The sequence below is a fragment of the Miscanthus floridulus genome, chromosome 11 (assembly GCF_019320115.1).
Source record: "Miscanthus floridulus cultivar M001 chromosome 11, ASM1932011v1, whole genome shotgun sequence".
In the NCBI taxonomy this organism is placed as follows: domain Eukaryota; kingdom Viridiplantae; phylum Streptophyta; class Magnoliopsida; order Poales; family Poaceae; genus Miscanthus; species Miscanthus floridulus.
In genome coordinates this window covers 58110607-58131298 of record NC_089590.1, presented here as the reverse complement: position 1 = coordinate 58131298, position 20692 = coordinate 58110607, and the positions used below count along the sequence as shown (strand labels likewise).

General features: G+C 46.3%; 2 protein-coding genes across 2 annotated transcripts; both read right to left on the bottom strand.

The window, feature by feature from the left end:
• Window positions 1-3755: 3755 nt before the first annotated feature.
• On the bottom strand, window positions 3756-4403 carry LOC136492014 (uncharacterized). Its single transcript, XM_066488178.1, has one exon. The coding sequence runs from the start codon at window positions 4401-4403 to the stop codon at window positions 3888-3890; it is 516 nt and encodes a 171-aa protein (XP_066344275.1). The 3' UTR covers window positions 3756-3887.
• A 3313-nt stretch (window positions 4404-7716) lies between these two features.
• Window positions 7717-12088, bottom strand: LOC136493174 (protein HEAT INTOLERANT 4-like). Its single transcript, XM_066489225.1, has 14 exons — window positions 11734-12088; window positions 11106-11144; window positions 10934-10987; window positions 10774-10837; window positions 10414-10472; window positions 9485-9609; window positions 9323-9382; window positions 9118-9176; window positions 8888-8961; window positions 8662-8700; window positions 8499-8561; window positions 8347-8394; window positions 8137-8265; window positions 7717-8056 (listed from the first exon to the last, which is right to left on the bottom strand). The coding sequence occupies exons 1-14, from the start codon at window positions 11938-11940 to the stop codon at window positions 8009-8011; spliced, it is 1068 nt and encodes a 355-aa protein (XP_066345322.1). The 5' UTR covers window positions 11941-12088; the 3' UTR covers window positions 7717-8008.
• Between the last annotated feature and the right edge of the window lie 8604 nt (window positions 12089-20692).

Below are 20692 nucleotides of genomic sequence, written 5' to 3'. Positions count from 1 at the left end.
ATGTTACCGTTGAATGTCATATGCACGTGGGAGGTTTGTGTTGTCTTGTTCGGGTATGGCAGACGTCGGCGCCTGCCATACTGTTGATACCCGGGGGTATGTGATGGGTTTTACCATGTTCGCTCGGTACGGTAAATGCCGGTGCCCACAATACTGTTGATGCCTCAGAGGCACGTGGGGGAGCCTTACCGTATTTGTCTGGTATGGGAGTTGATGGCGCCCACAACACTGTAGGGGAAAATGTCGGCGCCTACAACACTGCTACGGTTCTGCCATGTCAGGCAGGTCTTAGGGAACTATCTGGCAGGTGCACAGGGTACGGTCCTTGGTATTGCGGTTTGACTTGTGCGCCCTGCCTTACTTTCTCCGTCCGTTTCCTGGTCTTTACCGAGCAGGCGTCCCCGGTCGGTTGGTTCCAGTCGGCTCTGATCGCGCCAGTCGGAGAGGAGCTGTAAGCAGGGGTTCGGCGCACTCTCGGTCGGAGAAGCGGGTCGGAGCCGAAAGTGGCGTTTTGACCAGGCCTTCCGATCGGAGAGGCCGTCCGGAGACGAGCTGGAGACCGAAGCGAGCGCTCCGATCGAAGAGGCGGGTCGGAGTCGGAAGCGGATGTTGTTCCTTCTTGGCCAGGCCTTCCGATTGGAGATTGGATTGTCCTTCTAGTCTGTTGCTTAGGTATTTTGGGCCGGCCCATGAGTTGTACGTTGCTTGCAACGTTGTTTGTTGGGCCGAGCCTTTGTTGGAAAGTCGGTCCATGAGGGACCCCGGGTTTATGAACCCGACATAAGTACAAAGAAAATATTTACGGATCCGCTTACAAAAGGCTTACCGCCCAATGTGCTCAGAGAACACTTAGCCGGCATGGGTTTACGGGAAAGCCTATGATTCCTGGACAATAAAGGCCTAGTTGAGAATCTGTTTCAAAACAGAGAGGTGTGTTGTAGCTGTTAATCCAATGGTACTAACTGTTGTGACGAGGCACGCTCCATGCGCTAATATATGGGCCCTGTTCAGCTTACCCCATATTCGGCTTGTTCGGCTTTTTTCAGCCGGAACAGTATTTTTCTCTCACAACAATTCAGCCAGAATAGTGTTTTCAGCCAAGTTTCAGACCAACGAACGGGGCCATGATGGAATGGGAAAAAGAGATAAGTATTTTAAGTTTAAGTCATAAAGTGATATCAATGGAGAGAATGTTAGGTTGATCTCCACCAAGTTGGCCCAACGGCCAATTTAGACCTTTGATTCGCGCCCTGATCGGGGGCGCCCAATCCAATCATGGTTGGTGGGCCCCCATCGCACAGCTCTATAAAGAAGAAGGTGGGGGCCAGGGCACTGGGTACGAGGTTCACCGCAGCCGCCACAAACACCACCGATATTCCTAACCCTAATCCGATCTAAGAGGGCAACGTTGAAGCGACGGGAAGCTCCACCGCTGTCTTCACCGCTGCCTCTGCGCCACCATTGCACTGCGACCGACCTCAACACCGTCACCGCGACACCGCCGACCCTGACTGCATCACCTTCGTCATGGCTACGTCAAACTCTTCCACCAAGCCCGCGAATAGTCGGTAACTTATCCCCTTTCTCCCTCTCCGTCTCCCTCTAGGTTTCTTTTACTAGATCCTACATGATGCTTATGCCTAAGTTTCTAAGATCGTAACCGCTGATCTATCCGCGTGTTTTTACAGCAGGATAGCGTACGGACCTTCTCGCCGGCCTCCATACTGTCCTGGCACTTGGTGCAGTTGTAGTTCAGCTTTTGCCTCAGGGTGGTGACGCCGCCGAGCCAAAAGAGGAGCACCGGTCTCGAATGCCACCATGCCTTGACCCAGGATGATAATGACGAGAACGAAGACGCAGCTAAGCCCCAGATGATGATGGCGACATTGACGAGAACGATGATGCTGGCGAACAGGATGGTGGCGGCAAGGAAGACGGTGATGCTGAAGCGGGCTTTCTTGCTCCGGCCCCTGACTCTTTCTTGCTTCTTGCGTCTTCTCCTCTCGCTCTCTCTTGTTCTTGCTCTGGCTTTCTCGCTCGCTCTCCCACGTCGTTCTTGGATTGTGTTGTGCTCGTTTGGAAGGCTGGCCAAATTGGGGCGGCGGCTATTTGTAGGGAGGATGTCGAACTGCTGATAATTAAGTCGGTTGGTTTGATCAGTTCGTTACAAGGTGGGACCCGCAGCTCGATTCCCGAAGGCGGCAGTTGGAGCTGAAGAGCAGGGAGGGCCGAGGGGCTTGGAAATGAGAAGGGCAAGGATGGCTGGAGAGATCGAATTCCCAAGTTTGGTTTTCGAAATGTTTAGAAGTTTGATGTTTCAGAGAGAGAGTACATTGACATTGGTGAATCCAGTAGTAACGCTGTAACGGCAAGGCAATGTGCATGGACTACTCTGAACGCGGTACAGTGAGCAAACCTGAAAGGTGATTCTGAATTGCATTGTCGTTCTTACACTGAAACATGTCCTAACCCAACCAAGAAACATCACCAGTGACCCTAACAACTAAAGAGCTGCTTGAAGAGATGGATAGGCTAAGAAAGCGGGTGGGGGACACACAATTGACGTGGGAAAAATGCCTCAAGTTAAATTGGACAAAATGCTGCTTGCCTAAGGGGAACGGGAACTGGGGATCTCAACATAGAAAAATTCACAAGAGCACCAGGCTTAGATGACTTTAGCATGAATGGGTCTCAACTGAAAAGGCCTGGGAGGCACTAGAACAACATGTGATGAAAGAGATCAAGTCCTCTTCGTGGCTTGCGCCTCAATCTGCCTGGGGAATTCTGAACTGCTAGGTAACTCAAGCCTGACAGAACTAAGCTTTTTTACTAATGAATTCTGCTTCTGCTAGTACTGCACAAGGAATTGAAAAGAAGAAAAACATAATGGCAACAGGGAATTTCAAACAATATGCATGGACAGACATTAGCGGAAGATATCACAAGGAGATTCAGAGTTGAACGCAAACAGAGCTCACATCCTCCTAAAATTCGACTCATATCTGAAATCGACGGGAAAACACAACATCACTCGATCATGTGTTGCATACATCCAAGGAGCTGAAGAGGTATTTTGCTAGGAGCTACGGCTGTGTTATGTCGACCTCCTTCGGCGCTCGATAGAAGCGCGTTGTATGTTTGTTTAAGCTCTTCTACTTAAAATAATGATACGCAAATCTTTTGCATATTCGAGAAAAAAAGTTATCAGAAAAACGAACCTACAGATTAAACAATACAATAATCTTCAGTATGATTAAACACTGTAACATACCGGCATTGCTGGAATGCACAAGAAAATAAGGTCACTGATTTTCAGAACTATTCATCATATTTTCAGAAAACGGACCTACAGATTTTTGTCAATCAGCAAAATGTCTAACAGATTATTCAGAGCTGATTTCAAGCACTACTGCAAGACATTAGCGAACAATGCTGCGAGCAGTTTACACTAAAAATCATTTTCACATTGAGGCACTAAGCAATTGAACAGAGTACCCAAGAAATGAAGAAAGGATCTATTTGCTTCTGTCAGAACATTGTAACTGATCCAAGAACTAACAAATCATCGTTTCTTGGCATCAACAAATTCAGTTCGTCACAGCTGAACACAAATCTGAACATAAGAACAGGAACGCAGCTAAGCTCGATCAGTTCCAAGAAAGCGAATGACAGAAACAACGAAGAAATCTTTCAAGAACTAATCCAGACCATCAGACAACACGCAGCACCAGACTACCCTCCATCAGTTCCAAGAATGCAGAGACAGAAATGACGAAAGAATCCTTCAAGAACCTCTCCAAGAACTGATCCAGAACGCCCCACAGGACGCGTCACACCGTCCCATTGCATCCAAGCTCGATCACGCGTGTCTACTGCGATGCCGACGCCTACTCCGGTAGTGTTTCGTCGAACCAGTGCGACAGAAACAGCAACTCCTCCTCCGAGTCCGAGTCCGACGTCTGCGGCGAAGACGGCGCTGGCGACGATGGCGGTGGCAGCTTCCACGGCAGCACGGGATGGGGAACCTGGCGGCAGATTGGGCAGGACTGCCAGGACATCGCATTTCCGGCGAGAAGCCATGCGTCGATGCCGAGCCCGCACTTGACGGTGCCGCTGCAGTGGAACACGTGGTCGCAGGAGAGCGTGCGGACCTTCTCGCCGGCCTCCATACTGTCGCGGCACATGGTGCAGAGGTAGCCCAGCCTCCGCCTCAGGGTGGTGACGCCGCCGAGCCTGAGAAGCCGCATCCGCGGCGATCGCCACCACGCACTGAGATTGGTGGCGCACACGAAAACGATGAAGGCAACAACGACGATCACGACCAGGATGATGACGGCAAGGACGACGCCGAGCACCACGCGGACGGGGATGGTCACCAGCCAATAGCCGATGTCGGCGGCCATCGGGTCCTTCGCTCCGATCCTCTTCCCCTTCCTTGCTTCTTGCCTCTCCTCCTCTCGCTCTCTCGTGCTCTGGCTTCCTTCTTGTTCGCTCGCGGTCGCTCTTGGATTGTGCGCGTGTTTGGAAGGTGGCATGGCATTGCCGTCGTCGTGGGTATTTGTAGACGAAGGTGGGCATTGGGCGGTTGGTTGATTAGTTTGTTAGAGTCGGTTGGTTACCATGTGGACCCCAGGTCTCGATCCCCGACGACGGCCGTACACCGGGCGCCAGCCGGCATAGCGAGAGGGGGCGGGCGGAAGGGAATGCTGGACTGCGAGTAACCGGATGCTCATGACGTCATATGGTTAGGGAGACATACTTCAGCGGCGTCACAGCCCTGAGCGTCAACCAGTCATACAACTCTGCTATAACTAAGGATTTTGCACTTTATATATTGTACTAGGAAACCTTGTCAGGCTCACTGTATGTCCTTCACATATATAGGGATGCCAGTGTCACAACCACATAATGCGCTGAGACGATATAACGGCAGGATGAAGTACTGTATGTCCTTCAAGTAACAGCAGCTAGCAGGATGAAGTACTGTTCGGTTGGCTGGTTTGTATCGTTGCTGGTTCGTTTATACGAGAGAGAAGTAGTGCTGGCTGGTTTATTGAAACAGTGTCCACGTGAAGGGGCAGCCCCAGCCGAACACGGCGCTGTACATGTGTTAGAGGCTTGCTTTTCAATTAGTATCTCTGAAGAAAGTTGCCATGGCACAACATGTTGTCCACAGGTTCGTGATCGGAGAAACTCTGACATGTTCGCTCAGAAACTAATGATCCTGAATTTCTGCACATTTTGTTTTTTCTCGTTCACGCAATAGGTTTGCGTGTCTTTGTATTAAGATAGAGAAAAAGTTTAATATAACACGTCTTAGCGACGCCCTAGGTGATCATAAAAGTAGTACATGAACGCTCGGACCCTCCATAGTGTACTGGAATCAATGTTGTTATATTGGATACTAATTAACCCTACTTGCGGCGTCGGCTAGGTGGCCTATGCTAGGAGTAGTTTTCAGTAGAGATTAGGTAAGGGAGGCTGTGGACTCCATCGCCCAGATTGTATTAAACTAGTCTAAAGACTAAAGGGGCTTTCGTTATTAGCGAATTTGGTGAGATTTTATTTGCGTCCTCCTCGAGTTTGTTGGATGCGACGCCCCATGTGTGACATCCTGCTGCTGTAAGCCGATCGTAACTTGGTGTCTGTTGTCGCCGCTGCTTTGCTTCGGACAAGTGCCTGGCTGCCTGCACATCACTGTTCATCGTGCTGCTCCACCTGAAAGCAACATGGCTTTATTTTTGCGCCAGCTTTCCCTTTTTCCCTTTGATGATGAAAAAACCCTTCTTCTTTCCGTGGGAGATAGAAAAGGAAGGGTTTTGTGTAGGCCACGAATAGAATTGTCTTGTTTACTTTCTCTTTTTTTTGAGGGGAAATATTAATTTCCATTACTCAGACAAAGCTGAATCATCAACAATTACAGATTGAATACAAGCCGGTATGGAGACAACTCACGTAGCACCTGCAAATTACCAGGGTCACCACCGAAGATTTCATCGTACGCCTTCAGGGCCGACGTCGACGGCGATGGCATTTCACTTGTTAGTCCCATGCGCTTCAAGACAAGGTGCTCGCCTCACTTGGACGCTGGGATATGTGATATGCTCTGCGCCGCTATCCGCCTGCTCCTCTTGGGGAGCGCAGGCGGTGTACGTCCGGCGTGGGCCGTTGGCGGCTGCCTCACCTTTGTGATTCGCTCCGTGAAGCGCTTGAGGCGCCTGTCGGCAGAGGTCGCTTGAGGGGATGGAGTGTGGCTGGCGACATCCGTGGCAACCCCAACCGTCGTGTCTCCCGAGGTGGCTGCCCTAACCAGTGTTGGGTCAAGGCACGTCTCCACATCCACGACATCGGGCGACATCGGGGGTGTCGTCCACTGGGCAGTCTTCAATGGAGAGCAGGTGTCCACCTAGGATGGTCTGCTTCTTGAGAGGCCGCCGCCGAAGCCAGCGGAGACGTAGGCGCTAGTGCCCCTCCTGCTGGGCCACTCACGATGAGTGATGCAGCGAGCTCCTCTAGCATAGGGTCGACCCACGCGGGAGTCCCAGCACTCGTGCACATCTCCAACACCAGTGGATCTGGCTCTGGGAAGCAAAGTGCAGCAGCGGCGGTAGCGGCGTTGTCGCCGCAGCTGGCGGGTGCACCCAAGCTGATGTCACCCGCCGGCTTACTCCGACGCCTCCATCACCGTTGTCATCGTCGAGTTCCGCCGGCGCCCCCCGCGGCACCCTGCACGGCCCCGCCCGAGCCGCTGCACATTTTGTGAGCGCATTTGTTCATGTGGTAATAGCAAAAGATCCTTTTCAGTATCTAGTTTTCTCATATAAACAGAACAGGCAACCAAACTAGAAAAAGGCTTGCTTTTAATCTAAAGTCTGAAGAATTTGGGGTCCATTTTCTTTTACGCCCTGCTCGGCTAGCTGAAAAAACGGCTAATGCTGATGCTGATTTGTTGTAAGAGAAAAACACTGTTATTTTACTGAAAATGTACGGCTGGTAAATTCAGCCTAAAGTATTTTGAAATTTAGCAATCCGGATGATTGTGCATAGATTCTCATTTCTAAGTGTGAAATGACACGTATGATAACTCTTTTTTTTTAACTGAATACAAGCTGAAACAATTATAGTAATAGTTTTTTTTAGTTCTGTGACACTTAATAGACCTGGCAACCGGAATGGTCTATAAATGGGTTGGAGTTCCCAGCAACAATCACATCTCAAAATACAATCAAACACACCCATAGGAAACAACTCAGACCTGCAGTCGGGAGCGGTGCTGAACGCCAAGATGGCCAGTAGTGCTCAAGAAGTAGCCAGTCGCTGTGGCAACGAAGACGGAAGCAGCTTCTTCCAGAGGAAGGGGGAGGCGACGTTGCACAGGAAGATGAGCGGATCGGCGAGGACGAGGAGGCGGGCGACGGAGGCGGGAGAAGACAGGAACTCGACTCGGGGTTGGGCGCCTGTACCTAGGGAATGCGAGCGTGGGCTCAGGGTACAGAGAACGCAGTAGCACTGAAACCCAGATTTACTGCGATTGCGTGGAACTTTAGATTGTTTTCAGAATCCGATTTACTCTGAACAGCATGATTCTCTGTACATCACACCGTGTTGCATAGCTTGCACATAGCAGATGTTAAAACAGTCACAGCATAACCATCAGGCTGTGCTGTAACGATGTTAAACTCATGAAACCTGTGCCGAAGCTTCACTATTTAGATGAAGAAAAGGGAACAAATTGTTCCTTAATGATTTGTTTAGTCTCAAAACTACCTTGACCCTCTGAATGCTACAAAATAATCTATCCTGCAGGGTTGTATACACCGTACAGCGAAACAAGATGCCCAAGGGGGTGAAAATCTGAGGCCTGAGGGCAACTCTAGTACAATACAACAGTAAGACCACATTCGAAGATGTCACCAAACTGTTCTCCCCCCGGGTTTCAATTTTTTTTTTATATCAACTCAAGTGACACGCTAGCCAAGCACATGAGATCAGGTCATCAGGAAAACCATTACATCAGATAATGGGCATTCCTGTAGTATCTGTTGATGTACCTAGCCTGCAAAAAACAATAGGTACAAAGTTAAATCTATTCAGTTATGCTTTACCTTAGGAATGCTTAACAGCAGCACTGCATACCTTTACATTGTTTACATCAGGCGTGTCTGGGGTTTTTACAGGATAAAATTTGTAAAATTTGATATTCTCGAATGCTTCTTTCATTTTAGGGTCCATATCATCGATAGCTTTCTTCCTGGCTTCTTTAGCCTACATAAGTTTGTGGAAACATTGAATACTAATGCAACAAATCTCTTGTGAATAAAATAAATAGTTCCCATGATTGTGAACCTGTTTCAGCTCTCTCTTCCTTTCTCTAACCTTCTCCTTGAGGAACTCCTATCAAATAAATGTGGCAACAAAACTGTAAGTTTAAGACACAAATGTAACCAATTCCTGGAGATTGGCTTAGCCACAGATTAAGCACAAAATAAATGCAGTACCTTGAATTTTTCTTTCTCACCCTCTGGCAGGCTACCTTCTTGGGCTTTCTGATCTGCAAAATCCTGTATTGCAAGACAAAATTGAAGCCATTCAACACGGATGCACTTTCATGGGTTGCAACTCTAGCATATTGAGCGGAACAAAACACATTTCAACACAAACCTCGTAATCATCCATTTCCCAGTCAAACTCATCTACTATCTGCAGCAAGCAACACAAAGTAAACACAGTGATGCATGACAACAATATACAGCTATATGAAATCAAAACTCAAGCATAAATTAGGAGGCATCAAGTACACTAATGTTGGATGGACCAACTAATAAAATTGTTAAAGAGGAAACCACGGCGAGTAATACTCCTCACTGAAATAAATAAGGAATCTTACCGGGGGTTCTAGAGGATATAAGAAATTGATAACTGTGTCATCCTCGTCTTCAAGAGGCTGCAGTGGCATATAGTCTGCAGAGATGATAGACAAGGTTCATACACAGATGAGGAGATTACTCAGAAAAAAGAACATAAAACCAGATAATGCCATACATATTTAAACTAAATGACTTACAGACTTACAATTAATAATTAGTAGAATGTAACTGACATAGAGATTAAGCTTACAAGGCATGCAGTAATCAAACTTCTTGACTCTCTCAATTTTGAGATGCTTCAGCGCAGACCTACAAAAGGTGTAAACCAGAGACTTTGTAACTTGAACCAGTGGTAACAACAGCAGTGCTTAAAAAAAGGAAATATAACACAACAATGGATGAGCACAAATATAAATCCTAAAGCATGACCAGAACCATAAATTTGTATTACTAACCTTCGCTGCGTGCATCCGAGAGTGAATATTTTTGTTTTCAAACTGTCAATCCTGCTAAGCCTACAGAGAAAGCAAAGCCAAAGCTAGAAAAATGAGTTGCAATGACTTGGGAGAAGAAACAATAACCAGCAAATATCATTCAACATGATAATACAAAAGTACCGGTCCTCAAATGGAACATAAGGCACCCATGCCATCTTCATCGCCTTCATTGGCACGATTTCCTCATTTTCCCTTTGGACTGAGTTTATGCCAATTTTGTCTGATGGAGGGAAAGGGCAGTCTACCTGCAAAATAAAAGAGTTCAAGTGTTAAATGAGACCCACACCACCCAGAGATAGATAGCAAAATATTTGACCCATAAACAAATTGTTTGACCGAGCCATCATAAACTGCAAATATAAAAAGCAACACTTGTCACTGCATTTTAGAGTCAAAACACTAATGAAAAGGAAAATATCACGAGCCAAAAACTTTTATCTAGACAGCACCAATATTGTTAAAGAACAAAAATGATTTAATGTACTAAATTTGCCTACCAAAATATAGTTCCATTGGTAATATCAATGGACAAGGTAGATTAAGTCTCTTGCCATTTTTTACTTTCAAAATGTTTGTTGCAATTTTTAATCTTAAAGACAGATATATTTTCAATGTTGTGCAGTTGATAGTACTAAAAAAAAATGGAAACAACACCCACCCACCAAAGATGGTATGAATTGTTTGCTAATGCAAAAGTACAAACAGAATTTCTTAATTGTTTAGCTGGCATATCTATGACCTAGATGAGTAGATTTTCAAATCCAGCAGTTATGAGTAGATTTTCATGTCCAGCAGTTATGTTGTTTGCTTCTATGGCTAGAGGCTAGCTGGTATCCCCAGCAAGTGTACGGTGAACCTTATTTGCTTTCAATAAAAGCAGAGTTATCCCGTAATAGAGAAAGAGCTAGATGTTCATCATAAGATGGTGTGGAACTACAGGGGGCATTTTCAATAGGCGTGTTTCTAATAGCATGTTTTGGAAGTCAAAATTGTGGAATAAATATACACACAGGATAGCTGTCCAGCAAAGAGGGTAGACAAGAACTTACAACAACTACGATTGGAATAAGCACTATCTTTGATTCTCCATTAACATCAAATAGCTGGGCTGCATGACAACAGGAGCCAATTAGTCTTGTATAGAACAATATTCAGCAGGCTTGTAAAACTAGTAAGCAAATGAAACATATGGCCTATACTAAAATCCAGTTTATAAATCCAGCACATAAATAGTGTTGCACAGATAGAATTGTCGAATTTACCAAAATAATAGCTCTTCAAGATTAAGTTGAGATTAAAATTAGCCAAGATAGACTGGTGTAAAATATTACAAAGATTAACAAATATACATCAAGGACTAGTGGCAGCAAATTAATTTTAGAAAGTAGCTGAAAGCGAAGTGCACTTACGCTCGGTACTTCCAAACATATAAACTGTTTTCCCATGAAGCTCTCCCCCTTCTTCTAAGGCTTTCTGTTCACGAACAACAACCACATATCATGATGAAGGGGTAACTAATAAGCACTCAAAAAGCAAAATGGACTAAAAGATTAACTTTGATCACCATACCTCTAAATTTTCGAAGCTCCAGTTGAACTCCTTTATCTTATCAATGTTTTCCCACTGCAGATAATATGGCAAGTTATATAAGTTGTTAAGAAAAAGATGTGACCTATGTCCAAATGTGGATCACTAACATACACACTATTACAAATTAAAGAAGGCAGGGATGGGAGCAAACCTCAGTACCAACTGGGAAAGCAGATAACCAGAGATCCTCCTGAACATAGCCACAAATCATTAGTCAGAATGCACATAAAGTAAATAGCAACATCATCATACGTGGTAGTCAAACACAATCTAAATCATTATGGTAACTTCAAAAAATAAACCTGTTTGAGCTAACAAGCGAGAAAATGCTTCTAAAGCCATCATGTTCTGTTTTTTAGTGGTAATCATACATGGTTCTCAAGCCTTTTATATCAGCCGCAACCAATGGACAGAAGAAAATGTTGACCTATCAAACTGCACTTGCATCGCAAAGCACACAGATTTGAAAATTTTCATCAATAACGAATTCCTAACACCACAGTAGCGCATTGCGATTTCGCACTCAGATGAGGAGAATCCAATAGTAAAACCCAAGTATAATCCTTCATAACCATGGAATGCCACATTTGAGCATCACCAGCGGCAAAATGGAGCCATCATCCCCAGTTTTTTCGACAAATCAAAGCACTGCAAACATTGCCGCTAGAGCAACAATCGAAAGTGAAGCCGCCCGCGAGCTAATCAGATCAGGACCAAACCACTACTCGGGGATACCAAAAACCTAACCCGAGCCAGGCCATCCTAGAAAACAAACTCACCAGGTTTCTCTTCTCGGGGAAGTAGTCCGTCTCGGGCTTGGGCTTGGGCGGCGCCTTGACGCGCTTCCCCCGCCCCCGAGTTGCCGGCTCCGTCGCCGCCGCCGCCGCCTCCGGCTTGCTCGGAGCACCGGCGGCGGCCTCCGGCTCGACCGAATCAGTGGCGGCCGCCTGGGGCGCCGTGCGCTTCTTACCCCTCGGGTGCGCCATCACTGTTGCTAGGGTTAGGGTTGCGGATCGCGTTTGGATTGAGCGTTGTGAGAGGTGTGTCGGTAGTAGATTTGGGTACGGGGGCGTCGGGGCGTGGAATCAACGCTACGCAAATTTGAAGGAGGGGGGAGGCGGCGCGGGCGGGGGCGGGGGCGGGGGCGGGGGCCCGTGCTACGTGGCTTTGGCCTTTGGATGTGCGTTCGGCGGGCTGCAGTAGCCGTTGAATCGAACACGCGGCCCAGTTTTGCGCCGTCCGCTGACAGCTGGTGTGGTTTGTGGAGAGGGTGCGGGATGAGGGAGAGGAGAGAGACAGAGCACGCGTGGAGAAAATGCTTTTGGGCACTGCTGGAGATCCTCGTCGTTTCGCAGCGAGATTCAAATTAAGTGCGGCTGACACGTGGGCTCCACTTGTTACTGATCTCGATTCACCAGAGGTACTCAGCCTGTCCGTGGGTTGATTTCAGCGAACAGACTGACGGTCAAGCTAGGCCTGGCCACCGACTGTGTTTATATTTGTATGAGCTAACTTTGGTCTGTTCCTTTCGTAATCTCAAACTTTAGTGTTCACAGTTATATCCTTCGGAGGATGGAGTGTTTTTTTAAACATGGCAGGTGGTCTGCCTTTTCATTTAGTAGAGAGCGGATGCAGTGTTTTATTGTTTTCTCGAAGGCCAACTCACCATTTTTTTTATCTATCTAGTCTCTTGTGAGCGTAGGGCAGGCATTTCCGGTTCAATTCAGTAGAGCAAATAGCAAAGTTGAAAGGCCAAAGATATTCTAGATAACAATAGAAATAAATTTGTATTCATCTCCTTTTGTCCACGAGAATTAGATCGCTTATTTTAAAATTGTATAATAACCACACGAGGTTCGCACCAAAACTGAATTCTCAGCATATTCGTTTGGTCGTAAATGATCGTAAATTTCCAGCCATAATATTATTTTTCTCTCACACCAAACTAGCCAACAGTAATAATCCACGATCGTATATGATCGTATCAGCACCAGACGAACAGGCTGTCTAACATTACAAGACCACCAAAAGAACAAGAACAAATCATTGTCGCTGTCTCTAGCACCAAACAGACTTGGATAATGTGTTGATTATTTGGTTTCACCTTGTCGTAATTCAACCATTTGGTGTAACCGGTGTGTTCCTGTTTTTTTAATCCACACTTGTTAAAAATGAGCAAACGACTACATTTCTTGTAAGCCATATTATCGAGTAAATGGTTGCATGTCCTGTTAGTAACACCTCTTGTATGTACCATTTGTGAAAAAATATCATAGATGTATTGGGGGGTAATTCTCTGTGGCAGAACCGTCTAAAATACCATGTTTTCAGAGGCGCTCGTCTCCCACCAGACACTAAGCACCCCAAAAGTAAGCTACATCGGACGATTCCGTCGAGCACACCCCAAGAGAGAACTCGAACAATCCACGTTTTTCACCCGAGGTCCAATAATGAGAACGAGTTTACATCACGTAGTCCATTTCATACAACAATAGTTCTCGAAAATACATTATTACAATACCAAGTTCAGAGTGCGGAATTTAAACAACGGACTTGAAATAAGCATCTAGCGATAAGATACAAGGATCCGTCTGTGCCCACCAAAAGAATCCCCCACATAACAGTCATTCCTCAAACTGCGCCTACAACAAGGGTAAATGAACCCTGAGTACACAATGTACTCGCAAGACTTACCCGACTAGTGAGAATAATTTCTCGACTTCAAAGGATATGATAAGCTTTATGTTTGTTGGGTTTCTTTTTTGCAAAAAAACATTACTAATAGTGAATCTTTATGTATGTATTTTATTAGCAGTCATGATTAATTCGTTAGCTAACCATTCTATGTAAGCACATGTTCTACTTTCAAGCAAGAGTTGAGCAATCAGATCCATTCATTCTCTTTCATCTTCCAGTTCTTACTACGGTGCTAGATCATAGACAAGTCGTACCGTATTACACGGCGATTCGTGAATTAATGTAGCCCAGCTGGGTACCCCGAAACACACACTCCGTTTCTACCCTAGGCACAAGCAGGACCTACCCACCACTCTCCTATCAAGGGGTCCAGGTCCCCATCCAACCTTAGACTCTAAGCCCCCACACCTGAGTTCCAGACTCAGTGTGGTGCTTAGATCTCCACCATCCTCCGCCTCCAATCAGTCGGTCTAAAAAGAGTCAGAACCCACAACAAGAGAGCAATGAGCCTTCCCGCTCCCATAAGCAAGTATGTGCTCAGAATAATAAGTCTGTGACCTGACTAGAATCCAATGCAACGGTCGGTCCTTAACCGATACGAACAAGGAAAACAGTGTAACCAAGCTATGTCCCATTGGCCGCCGGACATAACCTATTACACCCACCAATACATGTACCATATTCCTGCTCGGTCTCCATTTTTTCACCATTTTATCATGAGAGTGATAATATTAATCACCTATGGTGAGTAACGGCAGGTTACTCACGCTACCAATAGTCTAAGCATAGCAGCTACTCGACCTATGCTAGTAGGACTCATAGGTAGGTTATCTATGCATGTAGTTTCAATATAAATCATGTAACGTAAATGCACATCTCATATATATATCCAATGATCATTCAAAATAAGGGTGTCAATGCAGAAAGTGACCAACAAGTAAATATTTATAGTTTTACCATACGTTGTGATCGGAGGTGGCCTAGCACTCAATGACACGGGGTTTATACTGGTTCAGACAACGTGCCCTACGTCCAATTTGAGTCGGTCGATGACTTTATTCCTGAGCTCAGGTTCTCGAAGTTTGCAGTGGGGTTACAAACGAGAAGGAGAAAGATAGAGTGTACAAGATGTCCGGTCAGAAGGGCCGAGGGCGATAGGAACTCCGCTATGAGCTAAGTGTTCAAGCGTGTGCCTGAGGTCCGAACCTGGCGGTTCTGTGGTTGTGAGCTAGTGAACTTGATTGATCTGGGTTAACCTAGAATCACTTGCATGAACTTGAATCAACTTTTTTCTCTTAGGAGAGAGCGCATCCCCTTTTATAGATGAAGGGGGTGGCCTTACAAGTGAGAGGGAGAGAGTACGTATGCTTCTAAACCTTGCTACCCACGTCGGTAGGTATAGGATGATGGTAGGTGCCCATAACACTGTTGGATGTCAGATGCATGTGGAAGGTTACGTCGTCTTGTTTCGGGTATGGCAGATGTCGGTACCTGTATATACTGTTGATGTCCAGAGGCATGTGAGGGGTTTCATCATGTTCACTCGGTATGGTAAATTTCGGCGCCCGCAACACTGTTGATGCCCAGAGACATGTGGGGGGGCCTTACCGTATGGGAGTTAATGGCGCCCACAATACTGTAGGTAAAATGTCGGCGGCTACAACACTATTCGTGTTAGGGCGATTGCAGAGTATTGTTCCTACAGGTGTATAGGGTACGGTCCCTGGTATTGTGGTTTGACTTGAGCGCCTTGCCTTGCTTTCTCTGTTCGTTCCCTAGTCCTTTCTAGGAGGGGGTCCCTGGTCGGTTTGTCCTAGTCGGCTCTGGTTGCGCCAGTCGGAGAAGAGCGGTGAGCAGGGCTTCTGCGTGCCCCCGGTCGGAGACGTGGGGTCGAAGTCAGAAGTAGTGCTTTGGCCAGACCTTCCGGTCAAAGAGGCTGTCTGGAGGCGGCTGGAGTCGGAGCGAGCGCTCCGGTCGGAGAGGTGGACCAGAGTCAGAAAACAGGTGCCGCTCCTCCTCGGCCAGACCTTCCGGTCGGTGATTGGGTCTTCATTCTGGCTTGTTGCCCGGATACTTGGGCCGGCCCATGAGTTGCTTGTTGTCTTCTTGGGGTGAGCCTTTGTTGGAAAACTAGTCCGCAAGGGACCCTGGGTTTATGAACCCGACAGGAGCCCCCGGGTGATTCGGGCAGAGTCGTCCGGGGGATTTTTTTCTTGACGGTGGGTGCGCGCGAGCGCACCCGTAGGTGTAGCCCCTGAGCCCCCGGGCGGTTCGGGCAGAACTGTCTAGGGGGGTTCTGTGTTGCCAGCAGGGAAGGTTTTTGTTTCGTCGATAGGTGCGCGCGAGCGCACCCACGGGTGTAGCCCCCGAGCCCTCGGGTGGTTCAGGCAGAACCGTCTGGGGGTGTTTATTTAGCGGGCATGTGTGCGTGTTTTTTTAGTCGAGGCGGAGTTGTTTTAGCCAAGGCGTCGTTGTACAGCCGAGGCGATTAGTTGTTTTTAGGGATCGGGTGAGACAGAGCTCGCGGATCCTGGCGTCGATGCGCGTTGTGGGATCGGGCGAGGCAGTTAGTTTTTTAGGGATCAGACGAGACAGAGCTTGCTGATCTAGTGTTGGTGCACACCGTGGGATCAAGCGAGTCAGGTCACAGACCTAGGTGTTTTTGGAGCGTAGTCGAAGCATAGCCGGATGGGGTGAGTTCAGGGTCGCAGACCTAGGTGTTTTTGGAGCGCAGTAGGAGCATAGCTGGATGGGGTGAGTTCAGGGTCACAGACCTAGGTGTTTAGAGTGCAGTCGGAGCATAGCCAGATGGGGCGAGTTTGGGGTCATAGACCTAGGTGTTTGGAGCACAGTCGAAGCATAGCCGGATAGGGCGAGTTTGGGGTCGTAGACCCAAGTGTCTTGTGTCTTGAGCCCCCGAGCCTTGGTGGGCTTTAGTAGGGGTCGGCGTGAGTTGTGTGCGTTACCTCATCCTCGGTTCCTCACAACCAGAGGGGCCGAGTTTTGTTGCTTGTCCCGATTGCTCGGGCTCAAGTGACGCGCTCAGTGAGTTCGCTAACGGGTATGATCGAGTGAAATCCGGGTCCGTCGTTCGTGACGGGGTTAGCATAGCCCTCTTATGACATACCACTGCTCCTTTACCTACAACCTGGTAGATGTCTATGTCATTTTGGAGACCGACCCGAGTGGCCTAACGGCCTTCCCTCAATGGAGATTCTATAGGCTTGGCAAGAGGTTCAGGATCGAACGAGAAGGTTGAGATAACCCTGTCTGCTAGACCGGGTGAGGGCCGCACGGGGCTCATATGCATTTTTCTCCCCTGGCTCTATTATTGCTCATGTCAAATGAGGCAACTACCGCTTCATGATGCAACACGGAGCGTTGTGATGCATTTCGCTGCACGTGAGATGCTTAGTTCTCGAGCCCCCGGGAGGTTTAGGGCCTGAATCGTCCGGAAGACATGGGCGTATGGAATGAATACGCGTATGGATGTATGAGATGATTTAAATAAAGAAATAGCGGGGGTCGGTAGTGTTACCTTGATAACTCAAGTGATGGGGTTTGAAGAGCTCCAGTCAAAAATGTCCGACCGGGACCCATGCTCGTCGTTCGTGATGGAGTTGGCATGGCCTACATGGGGCGTCCCTTCGCTCCATACCTGTCTCTCGACATGTTTCCTAAGCCATTCGATCGACTTAGGAAGCCTAATGGTCTAATGTAGATGGGGATCTCGATCTTCCATCAGGTGATGGTAACTATCGTTGTGGCGGAGAATGACACATCGATCCAGCTTTAGATCGAAAGATCGAACCCTGCAATCTTAGCACCACAGCTCCTCTGGTTATCAACCGAGTCATGGACCAGGTTGACCTTGCCAAGAAGGCTAATCTCTACCTGCGTAACAAAGAACACAAGCAAGAACAAGAAAGAACGCAACCAAATTGCAGATGAATGATTAAACTCACGAAGTTGGGGTCTCACAAACCGATGAACGGCGAAACTGTTCTTGATAGACTAATCTAAGCAAAACATGAACCCTAATGGAGGGGCGGCACCTGTTTATGAAGACTCTAGGGTCATGCAAGACCCCTAGATGCGCCCCTAATGGGCCCAAACTTGATACATGGTCTAACGGACCAAAAGACGGTGTCACAGCACCCTGACAGATTCTGGATGCTGATTTGTTTCGATGATTCCTATTGATTTCAAATAGCTTTTGATATGAAACCACTTGGATTGGCTTCCTTATAAAATTACCTTTCCATCCATATGTGGATCATTGAAAATGGAGTCCGGATGCGTCCTAGGTGACCAGTTTAAGGCAAACTGGTCCTAGAGGCCGAGGCAGACTCGAATTCTTATTGGACTGGGCCTCCGGCTTGTGTTGGACGTCCTTGCTGGTCATCATCACCTCCACCACTTCCTCTAAGTCCTTCATGACCCTCTCCAATATTCCTAAGCAAGATAACATTATTAGGTAGTAGTCTATTCTCAAAAGTATGAAAAGTATCGCTTAAGAACGAGCTCACCTCTAAATTGAGTTGTCGCTTTCAAGCCCGGGTCATTGGACCTTGCATGACGGTTGGAGGATCAGCGGGTACCTCTAAAGAAGTGATTTCCTCATCATCCTCCCCCTCTTGAATTGGAGTCATCCTCGACTCAAGCTCATCTTCTTCTCCCAAATAAGGTTTCAAATCTGCAATGTTAAAGGTGGGACTAACCCCAAACTCGGGTGGCAATTCAAGTTTGTAGGTATTATCATTTATTTTCTCAATGATCTTATAAGGACCAGCTACTCTTGGCATTAATTTAGACTTACGTAGCTCAAGAAATCTATCTTTTCTTAAATGTAACCAAACCAAATCACCCGGTTCAAGTTTAATCTCTTTTCTACCTTTACTACCAGCAATTCTATACTTTTCATTCATGCTTTCAATATTTGCTTTAGTTGTTTCATGCAACTTATGAATAAAATCAGCATGCTCTCTAGCATCACTATGTATTCTCTTAGTGGTAGGTAAAGGCAAAAGATCAATAGGAGCACGGGGGTTAAAACCATACACTACCTGAAAAGGACTTACCTTGGTGGTGGAATGTTCCGCCCTGTTATATGCAAACTCCACATGTGGCAAACACTCTTCCCACATCTTCAAATTGCGCTTCAAAATGGCTCTCAACATGGTGGACAATGTTTGATTTACAACCTCAGTTTGCCCATCAGTTTGGGGATGACATGTTGTAGAAAACATCAGCTTGGTCCCCAATTTATTCCACAACGTGCGCCAAAAATGACTCAAGAATTTTGCATCGCGATCTGAAACAATAGTAGAAGGCATACCATGCAAGCGAACGATTTCTTGAAAGAAAAAGTCAGCAATATGAACAGCATTGTCACTCTTATGACAAGGAATAAAATGTGCCATCTTACAAAAATGATCAACCACCACAAAAATACTATCCCTTCTCCTCTTAGTCCTTGGCAATCCCAACACAAAATCCATAGATATATTTACCCAAGGAGTAGAAGGAACAGGAAGAGGCATATACAAACCATGTGGGTTCAACCGTGACTTAGCTTTTTGACATGTGGCACACCGAGCCACATACCGCTCTACATCTCGCCTTATCCTTGGCCAAAAGAAGTGTGTGGACAGCACCTCCTCCGTCTTCTTGGCACCAAAATGTCCCATTAATCCGCCTCCATGTGCCTCCTGCAACAACAAAAGACGAACAGAACCAACTGGAATGCATAGGCAGTTAGCTCTACACAAAAACCCATCGCTGATCATAAACTTATTCCATGTGCGTCCCTCTCTACAATTAAGCAACACATCCTTAAAATCAGGATCAAGCGCATATGTTTCTTTAATGGATTGAAGACCAAAAATCCAGCAATCAAGTTGGGACAGCAATGTATATCTTCTAGACAAAGCATCAGCAATCACATTATCCTTCCCTTTCTTGTGTTTGATAATATAAGGAAAAGATTCAATAAATTCAATCCATTTAGCTTGCCTACGATTCAAATTATTTTGAGAGCAAAGATATTTAAGCGATTCATTATCAGAATGAATAACAAATTCTTTAGGCCACAAATAATGACGCCACGTCTCTAAAGAACGAACAAGTGCATACAATTCTTTATCATACATGGAATAATTAAGAACAGGACCATGCAATTTTTCACTAAAGTAAGCAACTGGTTTACCATCTTGCATCAAAACACCTCCAATGCCAACTCCACTAGCATCACATTGTAGCTCAAAAGTCTTACCAAAATTTGGAAGTTGCAGCAATGGTGCGTGTGTAAGCTTGTCCTTCAAAGTGTCAAAGGACTCCTCTTGTGCCTCTCCCCAATGAAACACCACTCCTTTCTTCATCAACTCATACAATGGGGCAGCAATGGTGCTGAAATCTTTGACGAAGCAGCGGTAGAATCCTGCAAGACCAAGAAAACTCCTCACCTATGTGACGATTTGGGGAACCAACCAGCTCTTTATGGCTTCAATTTTCATCTCGTCCACCTCAATTCCCTGTGGAGTTACAACATAGCCAAGAAAAGAAACTCGATCCGTGCAAAAGATGTACTTCTCAAGGTTACCAAATAAACGTGCATCACGTAAAGCATTAAAATAGCACGTAAGTGATCCATATGTTCATCAAAAGACTTGCTGTAAATCAAAATATCATCAAAGTAAACTACCACAAAATGTCCAATAAAAGCTCTTAAAACCTCATTCATTAAGCGCATGAAAGTGCTAGGTGCATTTGTCAAACCAAAAGGTATTACTAACCACTCATACAACCCAAATTTGGTTTTAAATGCAGTTTTCCATTCATCTTCAAGTTTCATTCTAATTTAGTGGTAGCCACTTCGCAAGTCAATCTTAGTGAAAATTATAGAACCACACAACTCATCTAACATGTTGTCTAGCCTAGGAATAGGATGACGATACCGAATGGTAATATTATTGATGGCTCTACAATCAACACACATACGCCAAGTTCCATCTTTCTTAGGAACCAAAAGTACAGGAACGG